The 20,793-nt window shown below is 54.0% G+C and overlaps 1 protein-coding gene across 2 annotated transcripts; it reads right to left on the bottom strand.

Annotated features, from left to right (window-relative positions):
- Nucleotides 1-1,145: 1,145 nt before the first annotated feature.
- Nucleotides 1,146-20,040, bottom strand: SLC45A1 (solute carrier family 45 member 1). 2 transcript variants are annotated; one of them, XM_082613863.1, is made up of 9 exons: nucleotides 19,955-20,040; nucleotides 14,911-15,442; nucleotides 14,342-14,434; nucleotides 13,621-13,845; nucleotides 9,052-9,791; nucleotides 6,556-6,709; nucleotides 5,030-5,206; nucleotides 3,359-3,564; nucleotides 1,146-1,563 (listed from the first exon to the last, which is right to left on the bottom strand). In XM_082613863.1, the coding sequence occupies exons 2-9, from the start codon at nucleotides 15,416-15,418 to the stop codon at nucleotides 1,294-1,296; spliced, it is 2,373 nt and encodes a 790-aa protein (XP_082469989.1). In that variant the 5' UTR covers nucleotides 15,419-15,442; nucleotides 19,955-20,040; the 3' UTR covers nucleotides 1,146-1,293. The 2 variants fall into 2 exon arrangements, with proteins under 2 accessions (XP_082469989.1, XP_082469988.1); XM_082613862.1 differs by having other exon boundaries at nucleotides 15,022-15,442.
- Between the last annotated feature and the right edge of the window lie 753 nt (nucleotides 20,041-20,793).

Raw genomic sequence — 20,793 nt, 5'->3', positions numbered from 1 at the left:
TGTGTGTCCACCAAACATCGGGACTGTGCAGTGAGGGTATGAGTGACCAGGGCCCAGTGCAGCGGGTACGACGGTGACTGGGCACACCCCTCCCTGCTCGGCGTGTACAGTATGGGGAAAGGACCCACCCGGGTACATCAGGAAGTGGCCCAGCCAGCTTGAGGTGTCCACTGATGGGAGATGGTGAGAAGCCCCGTGGCGAAGGATCTCGACACCCGCAAGAAGTCGGAGGCTCATCCAGGTCCATAAACAAGCACTGGAAGATGGTGGGCACGGGTGGGCGGGTAAAGTCCAAGGGCAGGATGGGCGTTCACCAGGGGCATCGGCTTCACCTTCTGCAGTTCCCACCTTACGGGGCATTTCACAATCTGAGCTTTTGGTCCCTTGAACACACCAACCCCATTCTCCCTGGAACAGCTCTCTCCCAACCCCGTCACCCACCCTCCTACCCTGCTCGTATTCTTCCCAGCACCTGGCAGCATTCTCAGGCCTAGAAATCAGTGTATTGTCTGTCTCTCCTCCTGTCACATCAGCTCCATGAGGGCAGAGGCTTGTTGCTCACAGTTGGGTCCCCAGCACCTACCACTGCCTGCCACTCCCAGGGCACTTGATGAGTATCTGTAGGGTGGATGGATGGATGGATGGATGGATGGATGAATGTGTGGATGAGTGCGTGGACGGATGGATGGATGGATGGATGGGAGAATGAATGAATGAATAAATGAGTGACTGAATGGGTGTGAGGTCTTCTGACCCAAAAGCAACCCAAAAGTTAGTCTGCTCTAACTCTATTCTGGGAAGCAGTGTACAGTTAGACAGGCTCTCTGCACGCCAGCACTGTGGACATTTGGGGCCGGATCATTCTTTACTGTGTGTGGTCATCCTGCCCACTGTAGGGTGTTTTACAGCCTCCCAGGCAGCAGGAAAGTTGTGACAACCCAAATACCTTCAGACGTTGCCAGGTGTCTTCGGGGCAGGGGGTAGGGGTGGGAGGCGGGGTGCAAAGCTGCTGCTGGTAATATATATATATATATGTATATATGTGCATAAATGATACAGCCCCCTGCCCAAGTCCCCATGGCGAGTGGCCCAATCCCCAGGTGACCTCTCACCCCTCAGGGAGCCACACTGGAAACCGTAGGCTTTGCTGCTGCCGTTTATTGATTTACCACATATTTACATCCCATCAGGAAACCTGTCACGCCTCCATCCGCCAGGGCCCTGTGGGTTTCCGCCGGCCGGCCTGCTCCCGACCCAGGCCCAGGCTCGAGGCCGAAGCCACGGCTCTGGACGTCAGACATTCAGCAGGAGGGGCCGGTGCTCCTCGGCGGTGGCAGCGTCACCGGGAGGGATTTCGTAGACGACAAACAGGGAGGAGTACAGGCAGCCCAGGAAAGACACCAGGCTGGAGAAGTACATCACCCCGTTGGCGCTGCCCACAGCCGAGGTCAGAGGCCCTAGCACCAGGGACACCAGGATCTGGGCCAGGAAGTACTGGCAGCTCAGCAGGGAGATGTCCACGCCCATGCCCCGCCGGGTGCCGTCGGCGCTGGACCCTGCAAACTGACCAGAGACGTGCGTCAGCTGGACCAGCCCCCTGCGGCCCGGGGACCCAGCACCCAGGCCAGCAGCTCCCGTCCTCCGGGCCCCACGTGCACAGGGAGGCTGGCCAAGGCTGTAATAACATTTGTGCTCTGAGATGACGACAAGAGAAGGGACCCACGGCCAGCGGGGGCTGGCACGCGCTCTTCCGGGTCTCCCACCCCTAAAGGAGATGCAGGGCCGGCCCGGCCCCTCCGCTCCAGCTCCGCCCTCTCTGAACCCTTGTCGCTACGACGCCTGCCGCGCTCAGAGATCCCGCCGGGGACTACAGCGCTGCTCCTCTGGCCTGTGGCCTCCACCTTGGACGTCAGGCTCCCTCCGCCCCCAGCCGGCACCTCGCTGGGGACGGAGGTGACACGTGGTCTATGAGCAGAGCAGCCAAGTGGCAGCGGGAGTGACTCTGCCCCCAGCACAGGCCACCTGCACCCCGCGGACCGGGGCTGGGCGCTACCCGGGGTCCCGCCCGGCCTGGCCCCCTCCCAGATGCAGCTGCGCTCCCCGCTGGGAGGCCGAACAACTCCCGCCCCGCCGAGGCTGTGTTCCCGCAGCAGCGGCAAGGCAATCCGCGAACTGGTGTCACGTGAGTCCTGGGGACACCCGCCCAGCCCGTGGGGGCCACCGCCGTGGGGAGGTCGCAGGGGAGCCCAGTGGAGACCGCGTGTCCGGAGGACTTGACGGGCAGCAGAGGCCCGAGCCTTCCAGCGGGGTCGAGTGACCCAAGGCCCAGCGTCCCCTCCCGCGGGACAGGGCCGCCCTCCACCGAGAACCAGCACATCCGCGTACCCTGGTGAAGGGGGCTCCGGGAGGTGACAAGGGGGACAGTGCCCTCAGGTCACGTGCAAGGCTGAGCGCCTCCCAGAGGGAGAGTCAGCCCCCGGGGCCAGGCCTGGGGGAGGCGCCGGGGGCCCGGAGTTGAAGGGGCTGTGGAAAAGGCAGCTGTCAAGGTGGTCTTTCAGTGCCGTATTGTAAAGCCTCAAAGTCACGGCCAAAAATCTACCATGGGAGCGTTATTCGGCCACAGGAAGGAAGGCGGTAGGGACCCACTCATACCCAGGGTGGATGAGCCTCGAAAACGTGAGGCTGGGAGAAGCCAGACACTCAAGGCCACCTATCATGTGATCCCGTTGACGGGAAAGGTCCAGGGGAGTGGAGGGCTGGAGGGGTGATGGCCGACGGGGAGGGGGCTTCTTTTGGGGGTGACGAAAATGTTCTAGAATTGATGGCGTGAATACACTAAAAGCCACTGAATCGTACACTGGAAATGGGTGAACTGTGTGGCATTGTGGTGACTTCTGCCTCAATAAAGCTGTTAAGGGAAAATCCACCCTGAGCAAAATACAAAAATTTGACGTAAAGACGGGATCCGTTTCCCTGAGTTTTCCTTTAGGCTCAGACGCCACCAGGACTCGGCTCAGCCCTGTCCCTTATCCTGTCTTTAAGTCCCCGATCTCTCGCTCAGTGTGGATTTTTGGCATTGATGCTCATTTTCACAAAAACCACATTCACGAATTATTGACCTCGACCGCTGAGTTTCTGGTGCCCAGGTGCTCCCAGCGGACCCCAAAGCCCCGCAGAGCCCTCTCCTTGCACCTCTCCCAACACCTCCCAATTCCCTACGCGAGCAGCTTCCTGCCAGGGTTTATCCTGATATCTTCCCATCTGAACGGGGCCCCGAGCTGAGCAGCGGGTCCCGGGACCCTGCTCGGGTGGAGAGTCACCTGGACGTGGGGCCCGAAGCAAGAAGGCCGGCACTCACCTGCTTGCTTTGGTAGTAATCGCACAGCAACGAGTAGGGCAGGGTGCACAGGGTGGAAAACAAAATCCCGTAGGTGATGCAGAGCGACAGAACCACGTAGAGGTTCCTGGAAAGGGTGGCAAGCCCAGTCCCCAGGCCGAAGGCCAGGTAGGCGATGAAGTACAGCGTGCGGACGCTGAGGTGCTCCTCCAGCTTCTCCAGAATAGCTGCGACCCAGAGAGGAAGGTGAGCAGCGCCCCGCCTGGGGCCCCAGGCCGCCCACCAGGCCGGCAGGCGGCTTGTCCCTGACCGGGAGACACGATCGGGGGCCCCGGGGAACCAAGGGACCACTGATGGGGTCGTCCGGCTGGGCGGCAGGACCTGGGGTGGCCCTCTTCACACCCAGGGGAGGCCCCCAAGTGCTGCAGCCAGTGAAGGGGTCTTTGGGGGGAAAGATCAAAGAGGCTCGAGAGTTTAGGGTTTGCGGCTGAGCCCTGAGTTCTCGCACAAATCGTAGTGCTTCTGTCGCTTTCCTAACACGAGGACACTGACAGCCCCACCCCGGCCGGCCAGTGTCTAAGGACCCTGAGGGGCCTGGCAGCTCGGGTTCCGCAGGACACCCCTTTCTGGAGCCAAATACCCCGGGGCCGCTTCCCCAGGTCCTGGTGCCACCGAACACCCAGGCCCGCCGGGTCCGCCAGCGAGAGCCCAGTTCTTTCTTAATAATATGGTCCCTCGACCTCCTACAAAAGTCACCGTCCTGACGGTGGGGCTGGAGCTCGCGAACGGGGTCCACAGTCTGCAGCCGTCAGCTTGAGTCTGGGCTGCAGCCCGTTTGTGCACCACCCGGAGCTAAGAATGGTTTTCACATTTTTTAATGTTTAAAACAAGTCCTAAGAGGACAGATCTTTTGTGGCGCATGAAAATCATACGGATCCGAATCCCGTGCACATCAGCGAAGTTTTACTGGAACTCGGCCCCGTGTCTCATCATGCCTCGTCTGCCTCGAGGGCAGCGCCGGGTCGCCCCACCAGAGCCTGTGGCCGGAAAGGCCAAGAGGCCAGACTCTCTGGCCTTTTACTGACAACGTGGGCGGACCCCTGAGATGAAGTCTGGGGGCTGTGCGCCGCCAGCTAGGCCACCACTGGGACGCCCCGGAACCCACAGGCACTCAGCACAGCGTCCTAGGTCCGTGGGGCACCCAGAGTCAAACCTCAGGGTCGTCTCGGCCTCCCTGCACCCATCCCACGTGTTCCACAGCCTCACTCTAGCTGCCCCCCGGGTCAAACCTGCACCCTCCCTCCCTCTGGACCAGCCACCACGAGAATCGACATGGGAAGGATGGGGTAGGGGTGGCAGGTGGATGGCACACCCCCCCGGGAGTGACCTCGTGGTTTGTCCCTGGGCCCCCACGTGTCCCTCGCTTATGGGTCTGACCCCTCCTGGCCAGCTGCTTACTCAGGGCTGGACACACACCCGTCCCCACCTGGCCCTGCCCCGCCACGCAGCACCAGGCAGCGTCCCCAGCTGACCCCTGACGACGGGTCACTGGATAACGGAGAAAAAGCCAGCGCTGTCTCCCCCCAAATTGGGATGCTGTGTCTGCAGCTGTAAAGATACAACCAGCCACCCTGCCCAGGGCCATATCACTCCCACGGAGGCCCCGCCCCGCCGAGCCCAGCCCACTGGTACCTGAGTAGAAGGCAGCGCTGAAGGCATGGATGCACATCCCCCAGCAGCCCACGGTGACCCCGCTGTTGTATTTCTGATACGCTTCCGACGTGGGCGGGGCCTTGGGGTCCCCCTGAAATACCACCTCGCCCATGAAGTCCGTGTAGAAGAGCAGCATCCCCTCGAAGGAGAGCCACCCTGGGAGGGGAGACAGGCTGGTGACCGCTGGGCAGGCGCTGGCCTGTAGCCCCTCCTCCGCCAGCAGGTGGCTTCGACCGATGATTGAAGGAGCCCGTGAGTTTTGTCAATTCAAAACTTAAAGAAGGAATTACCTATAGCTTCACCACGCAGACATGACTTTACCGCTGTTAAAATTTTGTAGGTTTCCTACCCATCTTTTTAAAATATATATTCTTATAACACAGGCTCTGTCGCGTGAAGGTTTTGTATTCTGTTCTTTCTCTGAACGTTATTGCCGGGAGGAAAGCTAACCCTCAGCTCCTCCTGTTTCCCCCTCCTCTGCAGGGGAGGCGAGAAAATGCCAGTGGGGCTCCAGCCACAGTGCGGGGGCAGGGGTCACCCGTTTACCTGGGAGGAATCCATTAGGAAGGGCCAGTGTTGATAGAGATCTAATTTGCTCTGTTACCGAGAAAACCACAGTGCTCCTTCCTCTGATTTCCACGTGATTTCCTCTTTTATAGAGGAAGGAGGTGGAATTTATGGGGTCTCCTGAACCCCAGTAATTATCACGCATGCTCCCTATGCCATTAAATATTTTTAAACAGCCCCATCTTAATGGCAGCAAGATATTTCACAGTGTGGATCCATCTTCCCATTGTTGGACATTTACCCTTTCCCCCATCCCAGTCTTTGGCTATCATGAGTCGTGCTGTGATAAATACCTCGCACATGTATTCGTGATAAAACCTCTGACTACATCCTTGCAAAGAACACCAAGTAGGTAGGATCTCTGGGATAAAGGTGATGGGCATTTTTAAGATTCTTGCCTGTTGTCAATTGCCTTCTAGAAGGTCATTCTGATTTACATCCCACAATGTTTGAAAGCCTAGATTATCTCAGATTCCTCATCCTCCTCAGATGGTCAACAACCCAACAGCAAAGAGACACCGAAGGGCATGGAACGCAAGTTGGGGCTTCTCGGTAGTCATTCGAAAGCCGAGCCTGTGAACGTGAGACCAGCACCAGACGTGTGTGTCTGTGTGTGTTTACGTCTCAGCTCTAAGCGTGAGGGGTCCAAACTGGCTTAAGACACAACTCCCACTAGTGGGAAAGTGGTGCCCCCTTAACTGTGAGTCGCCCGAAGAGCTTTTGGTCCTGAGGCTCTGGACTCCGTGGAGACCCGGCTCTTCCTGGAGAAAAGCCCTCCCCGCGGCCCCCTGCCCCGCCCGTCCCCACCACGTCCTGCCCCTGGCGACGCCTGGGGAGGCCGAGTGGAGGGGAGAGGCCTCCAGGCATCCGGAGCCTTGCCGCTCACGCAGGGCCACCCGAGGGGGCAGGACACGCGGGAGGCTCCGCCGCGAGCTCACCCAGGAAGTGGTTGAGGCAGAGGTGCCGCAGGGCCTTGGGCATGTTGCAGATGGTGAAGCAGAGGTGCCTCATGGACGGCGGCTGCCCCGACGGCTCCCTGGGGCCCGTCAGCTCACTCTCGTATTTCACGCCATTCAGTAAAATATTGGCCACCTGCAAGGGAAGCCCCCAAAAGTTTCTCCTCAGAGCATCAAACCCCAGGCACCCCTCGGAAGCGTGTGTTTTGCTTCGATGAGAAAGTGAATCAGAAACACAAACCCAGAGGCTGGGAGGGTTTGTCTTCCTGGTCGGTGAGAACTGGGCACCAAACGCCACTCGAAAGAGAGAAATGACTTTAAGGTGTCTCTTCAGAGACGGGAGCGGCTGAGAATCGAATTTCCCTCCGCGGTGCCTGCCTTTGGGCCACAGAGAGTAAGCTAAGACCTTGCCAAACGTGGAATACGTTTGAAAGAAAAGAAATACGGGTCAGTTGAAATTCAGACATTACGAAGTCTCATCTTTTCTATAAGAGAGGATGTAAAAGACTGATTCCAAGGTGTCTGGGCATCTGGACAGGTGGACTCCTACCTACACAGGGGTTAGGGTGGCCAACAGAGCCCGTGCAGGGAGGGAGCCGGGCACCCAGGCAGCTCCACGTCACCAGCATCTGTCAAGGCAACTCCATCGCCAAATACGCTCACTGGCTCAGTTTGTCGCCTGTTCCCGGAATGATAAGGCCTTGCCCCACTGTGGCCCCGCCTGGGCTGGGGGTGCAGACAGCAGCCAGGCGAACGGATGCCTTTGGGAGCTAGACATCTCAGGAGAGGAGAAGGTGCCTTACTCTGGGTCCACGCGGGAGTTTGTGCTGGGTCGGCACCTGGACGTTCCGGTTGGGTGAATGAAAAGGAAGGGAACAGCCCACGATGCCGGTTCCAAGGGCAGCTGCATCAACAGAGCTTGTCACCCCCAGCTGCCGGAGGAAGACTTCGACTGACACCTATGTCCCCGCTGAGCCCAGATGTGTTCATATTTAGCTCATGAACTTTACTTTCCTCCAAAACTGATTTGAGAATGGAAAGTTTTAAAAGGATTAAGAAGAGATTTTTCAACCAGAATTTAAGGACTGTATCTAGAAGCCAGGTGGAATTTCGGGAAACAGGACAGGATGACCCAGTATTGACAAAAGGCTTGATGAACTGCTCTGCTGTCATTAGGAATGAGGATGACATGCCCTTGACTCGAGCAATTAGAGGAGTGGCTTTCCTTTGCCAAGGATGGGATTTCTTCTGGTGATTTTCAGTTCTTCAAACGCTTTCCAGATCTGAGCTTGTGGATGCTGCCCACGGGGACCTGGATGCTTCCCTGCAGGATTGGCACCCACCTGTACAGAGCGCTTCCTCGAGATGGGATGACATTGAGTTTAAGACACGATAGAAGTGACCCTAAGACCGGCTCGCGGTAACACAAAGGAGGCGCGGTTAAGCTTCAGAATTTAACAACAAAGCGAACATGCGTGACCACCTCCAAGTGTCAGCCTCCCACGAAATCAGGGGGTCTTCCAGGCACGGGAGTGTGGGTGGGGATGTCTGACGGAGGGTCGGGCCACCAGGGCGTGGCCTGCTTCACGGGAGACACGGCCACGTGGCAGCCGTGTCCAAGGGGCATGTACAGGTCACCCGCCTTCAGAACTGCCCCTCTGGGGTCCTGTGCAGGCTGAACAAGGGTCATAGGCTTTCTGCTCAGGAAACTTCATCCTCTGGATGCCCCTGAGGGCAGGGAGGCCCTCACGTCTATTTTAAATGAGAGAATAACTCTCTTTAATATAAAGTAGCCTCTTCCAAGATCACGGACTCTGAAAGCAGCTAAAATCCCACATGTCAGTTCGTGGCCTTCCAGCCAGTCCTACATACAACAGAGACAGCCTTCTGGAAGGTTCTCTCCTTCCCAGAACATGCCTGCGCCCTTTGGGATCCAGAGTATTGACAGCCTCTGGGCTGGTTGGTTAAGGTTGCCCACCTGGGGAGGGAAGGAGGCCCCCAGAAACAGCCGCCAGGGTTTATGTTTTGTTTCTGTCCTTCAGCAAGACTTAGCTCAGTTGGCACTGGGTGCACACGGCCAAAGTGGGCTGGACGCGGCGGGGAAAAGACTAGGAATGACCACAGTACACGTGATGCTGTAACAAACTCACCGGATTACCCCTGGGCAAACGTAAGGGTGTTTAAAAGAGCCACCCCTTTGCTGTGGCCAGTGTCTTAAAGTGCAACCCCTAGCAGAGACCCTGAATGCATCTGTGGGCTCACATCGGGCCCAGAATCTCAGCACTGACAGGATGAAGAGGATGAGGATGTGAGGATGGGGATGTCCCTGAGGCCCATCTATTAGACCCGTCCTTTCTGACTGATATGCCCAGATGGGCCGGGAATTTCCTTCCAGATCATCTGACGAGGGGGGACCACGCACAGTGCCCTATGACCCTTGGTTCCCCCCTCCCCCGGCCCCCAGACGTTTGCTTTTACCTGTTGACTGAAGGTCACGTTCCTTCTCCTGCTGGTGTCGGGGCCACCTCCTCCGGCTGCGTCCGGGATGGCCAGGGTCTGGGGTCTCTTTAGGATGCCAGCCGACCGCGGCTTGGAGGTGTCCAAGGAGCCCACCCTCAGCACGTCCCCGTCGGGGCCGGTGGCCAGGGCAACGTCCCTCCGGTCCCCAAGGCCACGGTCCCGGTGGTAGAAGCCATCGGGGGCCCGGGGGAAGCTCACACTGATGGCCTGCCTTGGGGCGCTGCTGGGGATGGCCAGGTAGCTGTCGTGGCCACCCGTGAAGCAGTCAATGAGGACGCTGTCTATGTTGGACGTGGCAAAGGACGAGGCAAACTCATTGATACCCGTCAGGGAACTGTCCCTGCTGACGAAGCTGCCATACTTGGGCGTGAGGGGGCTCAGCGGCGAGATGGGGCTGGAGAAGTTGGTGTGGAGGCTGCTGGCTGGCGGGCAGGGGACTGTCTGGCCGGCGCCCTCCTCAACCGGGACAGGAGGGGAGGGAGGCAGCGGGAGGCTGGGGCTCTTCATGGCCGGCCTCTTCTCGCCCGGGGGCCGCAGGGGTCTCTCGGGGATGCTGACCAGGGTCAGGACGGTGGTGATGCTCAGGATGACGGCCGTGAAGATGTAAATGACCCGCAGCTGCCCGCCCAGGGCTCTCCCGAAGCCGGTTTTATCCCAGTGGATCCCCCCGACCACATATCCGAACCCTCCTCCGAGACCTGGGGAGAGAAGCGGGGCGGGGAGGCGGGAAGAAAGCCCCCGAGGAAGGTGTTCGCTTCCTTACTTGACTTGTAAAATCCACCCCAAGGACCCGGATGTATTATCTGTCCCACCTACACCCCAAAGAAAAGGAGAAGAGAATGGGATTTCCAGGGGGACCCTGGGGGACCCGGTCCCCTGCCCTTGAGGGCCACCTGCCAGGGCATGATGACCACCTGCCCACACTCTGGTCCCCTCTGCACACAGCGTCTTAGGAAGACCGAAAGTGAGTGTCGACACTGGGTCACCTGTCCCCTTGGAGTCCCGCCCCTCCCCCAGCTTCAGCACTGTGTAAACGTGGGAGACCTGGTCCCCAGCACACAGACCACTGCACGTGGGCACGCGGGAATTCGCGTGGCCACCCCTGTCTTGCTCACTTGGCGACATTGTCCTTGGGCCTGACCACCATTAAGAAAGTCACCCCTGGGCTTCCCTAGTGGCGCAGTGGTTAAGAATCTGCCTGCCAATGCAGGAGACATGGGTTCGAGCCCTGGTCCGGGAAGGTCCCACATGCCGCGGAGCAACTAAGCCCGTGCATCACAACTACTGAGCCTGTGCTCCACAACTACTCAGCCTGTGCTCTACAGCCCGCGAGCCACAACTACTGAGCCTGTGAGCCACAACTACTGAAGTCCGTGTGCCTAGAGCCCGTGCTCCCAACAAGAGAAGCCACCGCAATGAGAAGTCCGCGCACCACAATGAAGAGTAGCCCCCGCTCGCCGCAACTAGAGAAAAACCCGTGTGCAGCAACGAAGACCCAATGCAACCAAAAATAAAATAAAATAAAATAATTTATTTAAAAAAAAAAGAAAGAAAGAAAGTCACCCCTCATGGGTCACCCCTGGTGGCAGCTCTCCGGGCCCTGGAGCCATCAGGGAACAGGAGGGCTGCAGGAATCTGGTCCTTTCCTCTGATCCCGCTCACTGATTCCACGGCCTCAGGGACCCAGCAAACAGCCAATGGTTCACACAGCACAACATGAAAATGTAGGTGATGCCACATGGTGCCCGGCCAGTGGCAAAAGACATTCTCATCTCCAGAAAGTGCCATTTCCTCCCACCCAGCTCTGGGCTCCCAACGGCAGAGCAAGACCAGGCGCCAGGGCTCCACCCGCCCAGCCCCTTTGCAGCCACATCACGCATCCTAGGTGCTTTTCTATTTCGAGTCCAGCTATATTCTGACCAGGCTACTGGTTGGGATGAGTAAAACTCTTGGTTTACTCTTGGCAATGCAGGGGAACCTGCATCCGACCAGCATGGGCCCTCCCTCCCCGCCACTTGGGGAGATCCAGCCATGCCAGGAGTTGGCCTTTTCAACAGAATCGCCTGTGGAAAGGCCTGGACTCAGACACATTCAGCCCAACCTTCCACATGTCCCTGTGGTGGGACATGACCCTGAATCTGGTTATTTAATGGCTTTCTGTAGAACTTCATTTGTTCCAGACTCTTCTTACAGGCCTCTTAATCTCATATCCAGCTGCCCCCCCCCCCGCTTTATTATTCTTAACTTTCCACATTCATGGTCCTAATTAGCTTCCCCCACTCCTTCTGAAGATACAGTTGCAGTTTGGTGACGCTTAATCAAGGTCAGATGTGCGAGAACTTTATGAACTATTTTTTTTAAGTGATCGAAGCGATACATTTGCACAGTTGAGGAACTATACTCAACAACAAAGAATCAAACAACCTGATGCAAACAACGGGCAAAGGACTTGAAGAAACATTTCTCCAATGGTAGACTCATGGCCAACAAGCACATGGAATAATGCTCAACATCACTGATCATTAGGGAAATGCAAATCAGAGCCACAGTGAGATATAACCTCACATCCATTAGGATGGCTACTATCGAACAATTTTAAAAAACCCAGAAAACAGTAAGTTGACAAGGAAGTGGAGAAATTGGAACCCTTGTGCAGTGTTGGTGGGGATGTAAAATAGTACAGCTGCTGTGGAAAACAAGAAGGAGGCTCCCCAAAAAACTAAAAACAGAACTACCCAGCAATTCCACTTCTGGGTAGTGGCCCCAAAAGAACTGAAAGCAGAGTCTTGAAGAGATATTTGTACACCCATGTTCACAGCAGTGTTATTCAGAATAGCTAAGATGTGGAAGCAACCCAAGTGTCCATCAAAGGATGAATGGATAAGCACAGTGTGGTCTATAAATGCAATGAAATATTATTCAGTCTTAAAAGAGTAAGGAATCCTAACATACACTACAACATGGATGAGCCCTGAGGAGATTATACTCAGTGAAATAAGCCTGCCACAGAGACAAATACTGTTTGATTCCGCTCACATCGGTTCCTTAGAGCAGTCCAATTTGTAGAGACAGAAAGTAGAATGGTGGTTGCCAGGGGCTGGGGGAGGGGAGATTGGGGAGTTATTATTTGATGGTTATAGAGTTTCGGGGATGGATGGCGGTAATGGCTACACAACAGTGTGAAAGTATCACAGAACTGCACACTTAAAAATGGCTAAGATGGTAAATTTTATGTTATGTGTATTTTAACACAATTTTAAAAGAGGAAAAAAAAACCCAATTCAGAAGAGTACAGATCTTCATGTACTTACTACAGAATTACATCCTGATAAACCCATTGTAAGTTGAAAATATCATAAGATGAAAATGCATTGAGGGCTTCCCTGGTGTTGGGAGTCCACCTGCCGATGCAGGGGACACGGGTTCGTGGCCTGGTCCAGGAAGATCCCACATGCCGCAGAGCAGCTGGGCCCGTGAGCCATGGCCTCTGAGCCTGCGCGTCCGGAGCCTGTGCTCCGCAACGGGAGAGGCCACAACAGTGAGAGGCCCGTGTACCGCAAAAAAAAAAAAAAAAAAATGCATTGAATACACATTCCTATATATAAAATAGATAACCAACAGGGACCTACTGTATAGCACAGGGAACTATACTCAATATCTTGTAAAAATCTATAAGGGAAAAAATCTGAAAAAGAATATATGTATATATAAATATATGTATAACTGAGTCACTTTGCTGGACACCAGAAACTAACACAACAGTGTAACTCAACTTTACATCAATTTTTTAAACAGGGGGGAAAAAGAAAATGCACTGAACACACCTAACCTACTGAACAACACCGCTTAGCCCCGCCTAGCTTACACACGCTCAGATCACTTCCATCAACCTACAGCTGGGCCAAAGCATCTAACACAAAGCCTATTTTATAATAAAGTGTTGACTCTCTCATGTAATTGACTGATGACTGTCCTGAAAGTGAAAAACAGAACGGCTGTCAGCGTAGAGTTGTTGACCCTCGAGATCACGGGGGTGAACGGGAGCCGCCGCCCAGCATCACAAGAGAGGATCGGACTACATATCGCTAGCCCAGGAAAGGGCAAACTTCAAATTCAAAGTACAGTTTCCACTGAATGTGTATAGCTTTTGTCAAGGCAAAAAAATCGTAAGTCAAACCATCATAAGTTGGGGACTGTCTATATAAGATAAAAAACCAATTCCTGGCTTCCCTGGTGGTTGAGAGTCCGCCTGCCGATGCAGGGGACATGGGTTCGTGCCCCGGTCTGGGAAGATCCCATGTGCCGTGGAGCGGCTGGGTCCGTGAGCCATGGCCGCTGAGCCTGCACGTCCAGAGCCTGTGCTCCGCAATGCGAGAGGCCACAGCGGTGAGAGGCCCACGTACCGCAAAAAAAAAAAAAAAAAAAAAAAAGTGTACTGTTGACATATGTCGTTTGAGAGATGCACTTTCAAGCAATTCCGTGCTCGCCCATGTCTTTGAATTTTGTCCCCGTTGCACAGAGCCTTACCTGCCAGGAGGGCGTGGATGTTTAGGCCCCGGTCCTGATCGGCGGGGCTGCACACATCCATCATGTACGCATGGCTGGGGCTATCGGCCGAGTCCGCGCTGAAGTCCATCAGCGCCACGCCGCACACGGTGAGGAGGATGCCCCACTTGTGGTCGTGGGCCGTGTCAGCCAGCGCCGTCCCGATGTCCCTGCCGTTGAGCAAGAGTGAGAGGCCCAGCAGTGCGCCTGGGGACGGAGAACAAAGTCACCGAGGAAGCGCAGCCCTGCCGGCCCTGGCGGCCACCACTTCAGGCTGAAATCTTTAGGGCCCCAAGAAATCCTTTTTAATCAAACCTTAAGCACTTGGATTGGGTTTTTATTTCATCAAGCATAGCAAGAATCATATAGACTTTATTAACTCTTTTTTTCTTGGCCGTGCTATGCAGCTTGCGGGATCTCAGCTCCCCAACCAGGGACTGAGCCAGGCCCGTGGCAGTGAAAGCCTGGAATCCTAACCACTAGGCCACCAGGGAACTCCCCTCTTAACTCATTTTTAAAAAGTGATCAAAATGAGATATTTTCACAGTTAACCCAGACTGGATTACAGGGTGCTCCCTGCCACCACACCAGTGACACGATCTGGATAACTGTTTTGGTCAACACTCTTTTAGATTTTCCTAAGAGGAAGCAGTTGGGGCCTTTTTTCTTTTTTCCATTGTATTTCAATTCCAAAACAACAGACCTATAGCCAGGACAAGAATGAAAGGGCGTCTCCTTCCAAACCTTGAGGTACATCGGTCACTCCAAGCACCCAACAGTGGCTGCAGTAGGAATCCTGAAACAGAGCAGGTCAGTGGTCACTGCTGAGATCCCCATGGTACATAGGGACCAACACTGAAGCAGGTTCATCAGGTTCCTGAAACACCTGCACTCAAACGTCCCCAGGGCATCAAAAGAATAAGATGATGAAACTCGGAGTCAGCAACAGAACCCTGAGCTAGAAAACAAAAGACAAACAGACTCTTGGAATCACTCAGCTTCTCCTTAAATTTTCTACTTAGGCCCCTACAAGGCACGAAGGAGCCATGACCTTCTTGGGAATCCAAGAAAGACCAGGACCTCCCAGACCCAAACCACCCCCAGCTGTATTGCTTGTCTGCTCTGATGACACCGCCTGGCACGGGATGGTGGAATCCTTGGGGTCCACTGAAGTCTGGTCCTTTATCTGGTTTAGATGAAGTCACTTAAGATACGGGGTCTGACCGGCCCTACCTGTGTTCTGCTACAGCCCCACACAACTGGGGGACTTACTCTGGCCCCTCCCTTGTCCCCTGGGGACCCTCAAGCTGCCTCCACTGAGGTTTCTGGAAGCCTCTGGGGAGGTTTCGGAGGCCATCACGAGCGGGCCGAGCGGGGCCTCACCGAGGATGGGGCTGACGAACCACACGAGGCTGTAGAGCTGGTCGGGAAGGCCCATCTGCAGGAGCACCGGGGTCACGTACGCCGTCTCCACGGCATAGCTGAACTCGACGCCGAAGAGGACGCAGCCGTTGAAGAGCAGCTCCCGGAAGGACCTCTGGGGGTGCAGGTCCCCGAAGTCCACCAGCTCGATTGGACACGGGGTGTTAGGGGGCGGGGGCGGAGACGGCCGGATGCACTTCCTCCTCTTGGGGTGTCGTTTGAAGTTGTTGGCCCGGTGGCTGATGTGCCGGGTCATGGACCCCGAGTAGCCGGCGATCGGGGGCCTCCAGAAGTCCTGAGGGGTCAAGGAGGGGAAGAGGGCCTCTCCCGGAGGGGCGCTGCTCACCGGGGGGGTCATCGTAGGGGGAGCCAGTGGGTGCTCCTGTGGGGAAAGCCCGTTTGGGGGCAGCCGTCACCCGCGGGGCCTCCGCCACGCGAGCTCATTTGTCCCGGTGGTGCTGTCCCTCCATCCCCCGTGGCACCGCTCACCCATCCACATGGGAAAGGTGAGTTCACTCGGGGGACCCTTAGAGCTGACACTGAGCCCCCGGAGTGGAGCCTGCTGTATGGACGGTGTCCCTGGGCCTCACTTTCGCATTGGGGCAGCCCGCCTGCCTGCCCAGGGAGACCAGAGCCAGAGAGGGGATCAAGTCCTTCAGGTCCCTGCGCTAAAGCTCAAAGGGACGGTTCCCCAAACAGGCTCTACTGGGAGGGTCCAGCAAAGAACCACGAAGAGTGGGCGCCACCAAGAGCCCCGTGGCTGCCCTCTGGCCGCAAAGGTTGCCTGGCTATTTTAGGACCTGTGGCCCATTTCCAGGGCGAATGTTGCCCTTCCCTGCAGGCCCCAGGGGAGCAGAGGGGGACACCAGGCACCGTGGGGGGAGACAGGACTCACGGGCACCCTGAGCGCTTTGCAAGTGGTGAGGGGACAGCCCTTCCTTCTCGGGATGGAGAGTCACACCGTCCCTAACACCTGGGTTTCCTCTCCACCCTAAGCCGGAGGACCCAAGCCAAAAAGCAGCCGAATGAGTTCAAGTCTTTTCCTTTTACATCAGCTGGACAAATGAATCTTCAGTCGAGTCAGGAGAACTGAGACTTTCATAGTGTTTGAAATGCTCTCTTTAAAAAAATAAACCGACCCCCTGAATCCTGCTTGTTATAGGGCAACACACCAAAAAAAAAAAAAGGCGGGGGGAGGGACAGAAAGAATCCGGGAGGGTGAGAAATAGATTTTCCTCCATCCTCAAATTATTTTTTTGAGGAATTTTCACAACGTCCTCGCCCTGGGTAGGGAATTAGCAGGCGTGTGTAGGCTAATTCACAGACACTCCTGCCCCCTCTGTCCCCCACCTCCCTGGGGTTTACAATGTGTGCCACTCGGAGACCTGCCCTTGGGCATCCAACTGTTTTCACTGCTTAGAAACTAATCTAGATTGTAAATATTAAAGGAATAGATTCTAGCATGTTGACCTGTGTGTTTTAGCCAATGTCAATTTTACTAAGCACAGGGGGAGGAAAGCTACTAAGATCAGAGGGAAAGAGACAGATAAAAACATGAGAGGGGGACATTCTGCATTGGGTTGGACCTCTCTGACACAACTCACCCCATCTGTATCACAAAAAAGCAATCGCCTAAGTTTCCTTTGGAGTCCTTCCTGGGAAGTAGGCCCTAAACCTGAGATGACATTCCCAAGATTGATAGGTTTCCTTACAAGAACACTTGTTATTTACAAAGATGAATAGTAGAGCCTTTCTTTCAAAATTAGTTTTTAAGCTTTAGAAATGAGGCCCTCATTTCTGACTTTAACTTACTGTACACCCTCCATCACACTCTTGCTAGTCGATAACTTCTTTATGAATCGCTCTGAAATTCCTTATCACTCCAGATGTGCACCCCAAACTCCCCCACTGCCCCACCCACTCGGGGATTGTCTTCCTTCTCTTCAAAAGACACCAGTGGTAGAAATGATTTATTCTAGAGACGTCCCAGCAGGATTCAGAACATCATGTTAACGCAACAAACCATCCACCAATCCATCCATCCATCCATCCATCCATCCATCATCCATCCATCCATCCATCTACCCATCTCCCCACCCACCCACCCATCCATCCACATCCACATATCCACCCATCCATATACATATCCACCACCCGTCCTCTAATCTACCCAACCTACCCATCTACCCATCCACTCTTTCAAATATCCATCCATCCACAAATCCATCCATCCATCCATCCATCCATCCATCCATCCATCCATCCATCCTTCCACTTGCCCACCTACCCACCCATCCTTCCATTTGGCTGAGTACTGAACACCAAGACACTGAATTTATAGACATAAAAGAAAGACATAGTTCTTGTCCTCAAGTTAGGTGAAACAGTGGAGGAGAGACATGCTAAGCAGTGGGAACCACCCATGCACAGGAGCTCTGTACACCAGCTGGGCACAGTGGCGATGTGGTGGTGAGAGATGAACCCATCAAGAAGGGATTAGTTGACCAGGAAGACTTGCTAAGAGGTAGATTTCACATCAAGATGACAGGGAATGACATAACCAGTGAATCAGTCTGCTCTCGCTTCTAGAAAAGGTTTATCTTATGACCTTAAAAAAATCCCATGCTCTCCTCTACCACAAGGGCAGAGGTACCTAAGAAGCATGCAGACAAGTAATACTTCATTCAAAACATAATCCACTTATGAAGAGTAAGTCAAGATTTTAAAAAATTTTTAAAAAATGTAAGCTAAGCCTCTTGTTTATGTTTCTCACAGGTCTCACTCAGGCCCTTGTACACAGTAAATACTCGAGAAATATTGGCTGGGCTTGCCTTCAAAAACCCAGGTGGTTGTTAGCTGTCCCTGGAGCTTCAGTCATTAAGATCATAGAAATAGAGGACCCGCTGGAACACCGCGTAATAAGACTGTCTCCTTAGAAGTCAGAAGGAAGACCTTAGCCCAGGTGTGTCAGAGAGCTGAACCTGACTTCACCTGTCTGGTCACAGCCCCACACCTGCCTCGGTGGCAAACTCCCTCTGTGCCCCTCTACCTGCCCCTTCAGGCACACGACGCCTCTCTTTCCTATTGGCATTTTACCCCCATAAAGTGAACTTAAGTGAACACGCGTTAGAAACCTTCCCTTTCATTTTAGAATGAAGAACCATGGGCCCCGTTTGGAAGAATTTTAGCCCTACACAGCATAAGGTGGAAGTATATTTTTGAAAAGGGAGGATTTTTGACCCACTTAAAATGGATTATGTAAATAGTCCATGTCTCTACCTGTGATGTGACAATTTCACCATCACCTGCCCACCACCTCCAGCTTTAAAACACAGCCTGCAGCCTGTCCTAGTAAAAGTGAGACCCTCACCTCCTCCATCCTACACCACCACCCCCGACACACATCTAAACTGGAATTAAACCTGAGCTTGAGCAGAGTCTTCACTAAGGCTTCCCCTTCAAGTTTGGGGAGCACAGGCTCCGGATGCGCAGGCTCAGCGGCCATGGCTCACGGGCCCAGCCGCTCCGTGGCATGTGGGATCTTCCCGAACCGGGGCACGAACCCGTGTCCCCTGCATCAGCAGGCGGACTCTCAACCACTGCGCCACCACGGAAGCCCAGGATTACCACTTTTATTTAAAAATACATATATTAAAAGCTGTCCACGGAAGTTTATTCTAAGAACTATTTAAAATTCACTTTTGGATGTTATAAAAAAAAGAAAGTAAAATGTATACTAGTAAAATAGAATTTTAATACACTAATACAAATATTCATCAGACCATCTCGACCACACTATATTACCATTCACTCAGCCCCCCCAAAATGTGCACATATTCCTGGACCCCCCAGGTTATATGCTGGGTCCGCTGTGCTTCTAGAATACAGAGGATGTTTCAAGGAATGAACCCCTCAAATTGTGTTATGGGATGACTAAGCAGCAATTGATTAATAAAAATAAACAATGTCCATGTAATTCGAATGCTTAAAATTACCCCACTCTGACCTCAAATCATTTCCTGACTTCTCTACGTGAAACCAGGCTTCCAACTGTGGGGTGACGGGGGGCCACAGCCCTTTCCCGCTCTTCCTTCTACCAGTTCTTAAACTTAATACTTCAAGGAAATCTTCCCAGACCAGCAAAGGGCTCTGTGGACTTCGGGGGATGTATTTAATCAGCTAGTTGCTCAAATGTATGCCGCCCACTTCTCACTTTTGATCTGTGGCAATCTGGCCCCTACCTGACAGCCAACTGATCCCCAAACCCCTGGTGAGGCACACACTGAACTTTCATCAGCACCTGGTTCTACTTCCCTATAAAGGCTGAAAAACAAAAGCATTATGATAACCCCACAAACAACTTGTCAAGGACAGAATGAACCGAACTGCTGTAACCCTCCCGTTTCAGCCTCAGCACATGTTACCCTTGACAAGAAAGCAGAAATCCTTGTACTCCTCAAAAACTTAATCCTGGGATGCTGAGACAGATTATACCAGGGCCCCAGCCATCCAGAGCTTTCATTAAGCCTCTGGCGGGAGGTGAACCGGAAGCTGATGATACCTGCCCAGGTGACCCGGGAACAGGCCTCCGGCACCAATAAGCAGAGCTTAAGCCTGGGGCAAATTCCAGTGTTTGATCTCTTTCCTTGCAAATGTGAAATAAATCTGTCACCCAACGGCTACCCTTCTCAGGGCGGGAGAGTTCTGCTCTCAGGGGGCGAGACGTGGGCTCCACTGACAGTTCAATTAATTAGACATCCAAGAGGAACAAAGATCTCGGTGCCAACCTCCAGTCCCAATCCTGGCACTCTGATTACCCTGGGGCCTAAGCCGCGACTCTCCCAGCACAGAGCCGGGAAAGCTGTGCGGAGGGCACAGGAGGAAATGGAGGTACCTGTGGGTCCAGCCAGGAGGCATCCCTTTCCGAGGCCGGGGTCCTGCCTGCCCCGTTTGCAGCTCGGGTCCCGGCCCGGCCGCCCCCTGCCCGCCGCTGCTCCTGCAGCATCACCCCGCGGGGCGGGGCCGTGACGTCACGGCTGCATCCTCGCCAGGCTTCATCCTCGCCGCCTACCGCCGGTACCCGCAGAGCATCCTTAAAGCGGCACCGCCCTGCAGTCCGCCGCGGAGGCGCTGGACCCCGCGCAGGGCCCCCACCCCTCGCCAGCCGCTCATCCTCCCGAAGTTTAAAGGCCGGCAGAGTCTGCAGGGAAAGCTCCAGAAACAGGCCCGCTATGACTTCCGCGGGCTGAGGCGTTCTGGCCTTGGTGGGCCCCTTTCTCCATAAAAAAAATATATACATATATATATAATTATATATATTAAATATATATAATATACATTATAATTGTATATTATATATTATAATTATATATAATATATAATAATTTTATATTAGTATATATATAATTTTATTTTACAGCTGTGTTGGTTTAAAGATGAATATATTAATACTGTATATTAAAACATTTCCCTTGGCCTAAGAGTTCTTTTTTTTTTTTCCCCTTTCTGATTTTAAAAGAAATGAACCCATATTTGAGGATCCCTAAAAGCATTGTGTGCTCTGGACACTGCCCACTGTACAGAATAAGTTGGCCCTGTCTAGAAATATTATACTGCATTCACTTATTCCCTTAACCGATGTATCAGGTGCTACTCTCTCCCACCTCTACCCTAGGGACTAGGGATACAATAGTGAACAAACAGGCAAAAGTTCCTGGCCCTGTGGCATGACAT

Source organism: Mesoplodon mirus (genome assembly GCF_964341445.2).
Source record: "Mesoplodon mirus genome assembly, chromosome: 3".
Lineage (NCBI taxonomy): Eukaryota > Metazoa > Chordata > Mammalia > Artiodactyla > Ziphiidae > Mesoplodon > Mesoplodon mirus.
Note: the sequence above shows the minus strand (reverse complement) of the source record. Positions and strands in the feature narration are given on the sequence as shown.

Coding starts and splice junctions, on each gene's coding strand:
- SLC45A1 (XM_082613863.1), bottom strand. CDS start 15,418: ATGACCCCCCCGGTGAGCAGCGCCCCTCCGGGAGAGGCCCTCTTCCCC. Junction 13,846..14,341: donor CATTCTTGTCCTGGCTATAG/GTCTGTTGTTTT, acceptor CTCCGTCCCCAG/GCGCACTGCTGGGCCTCTCA. Junction 6,710..9,051: donor ACGTGACCTTCAGTCAACAG/GTAAAAGCAAAC, acceptor CTTCCCTTGCAG/GTGGCCAATATTTTACTGAA.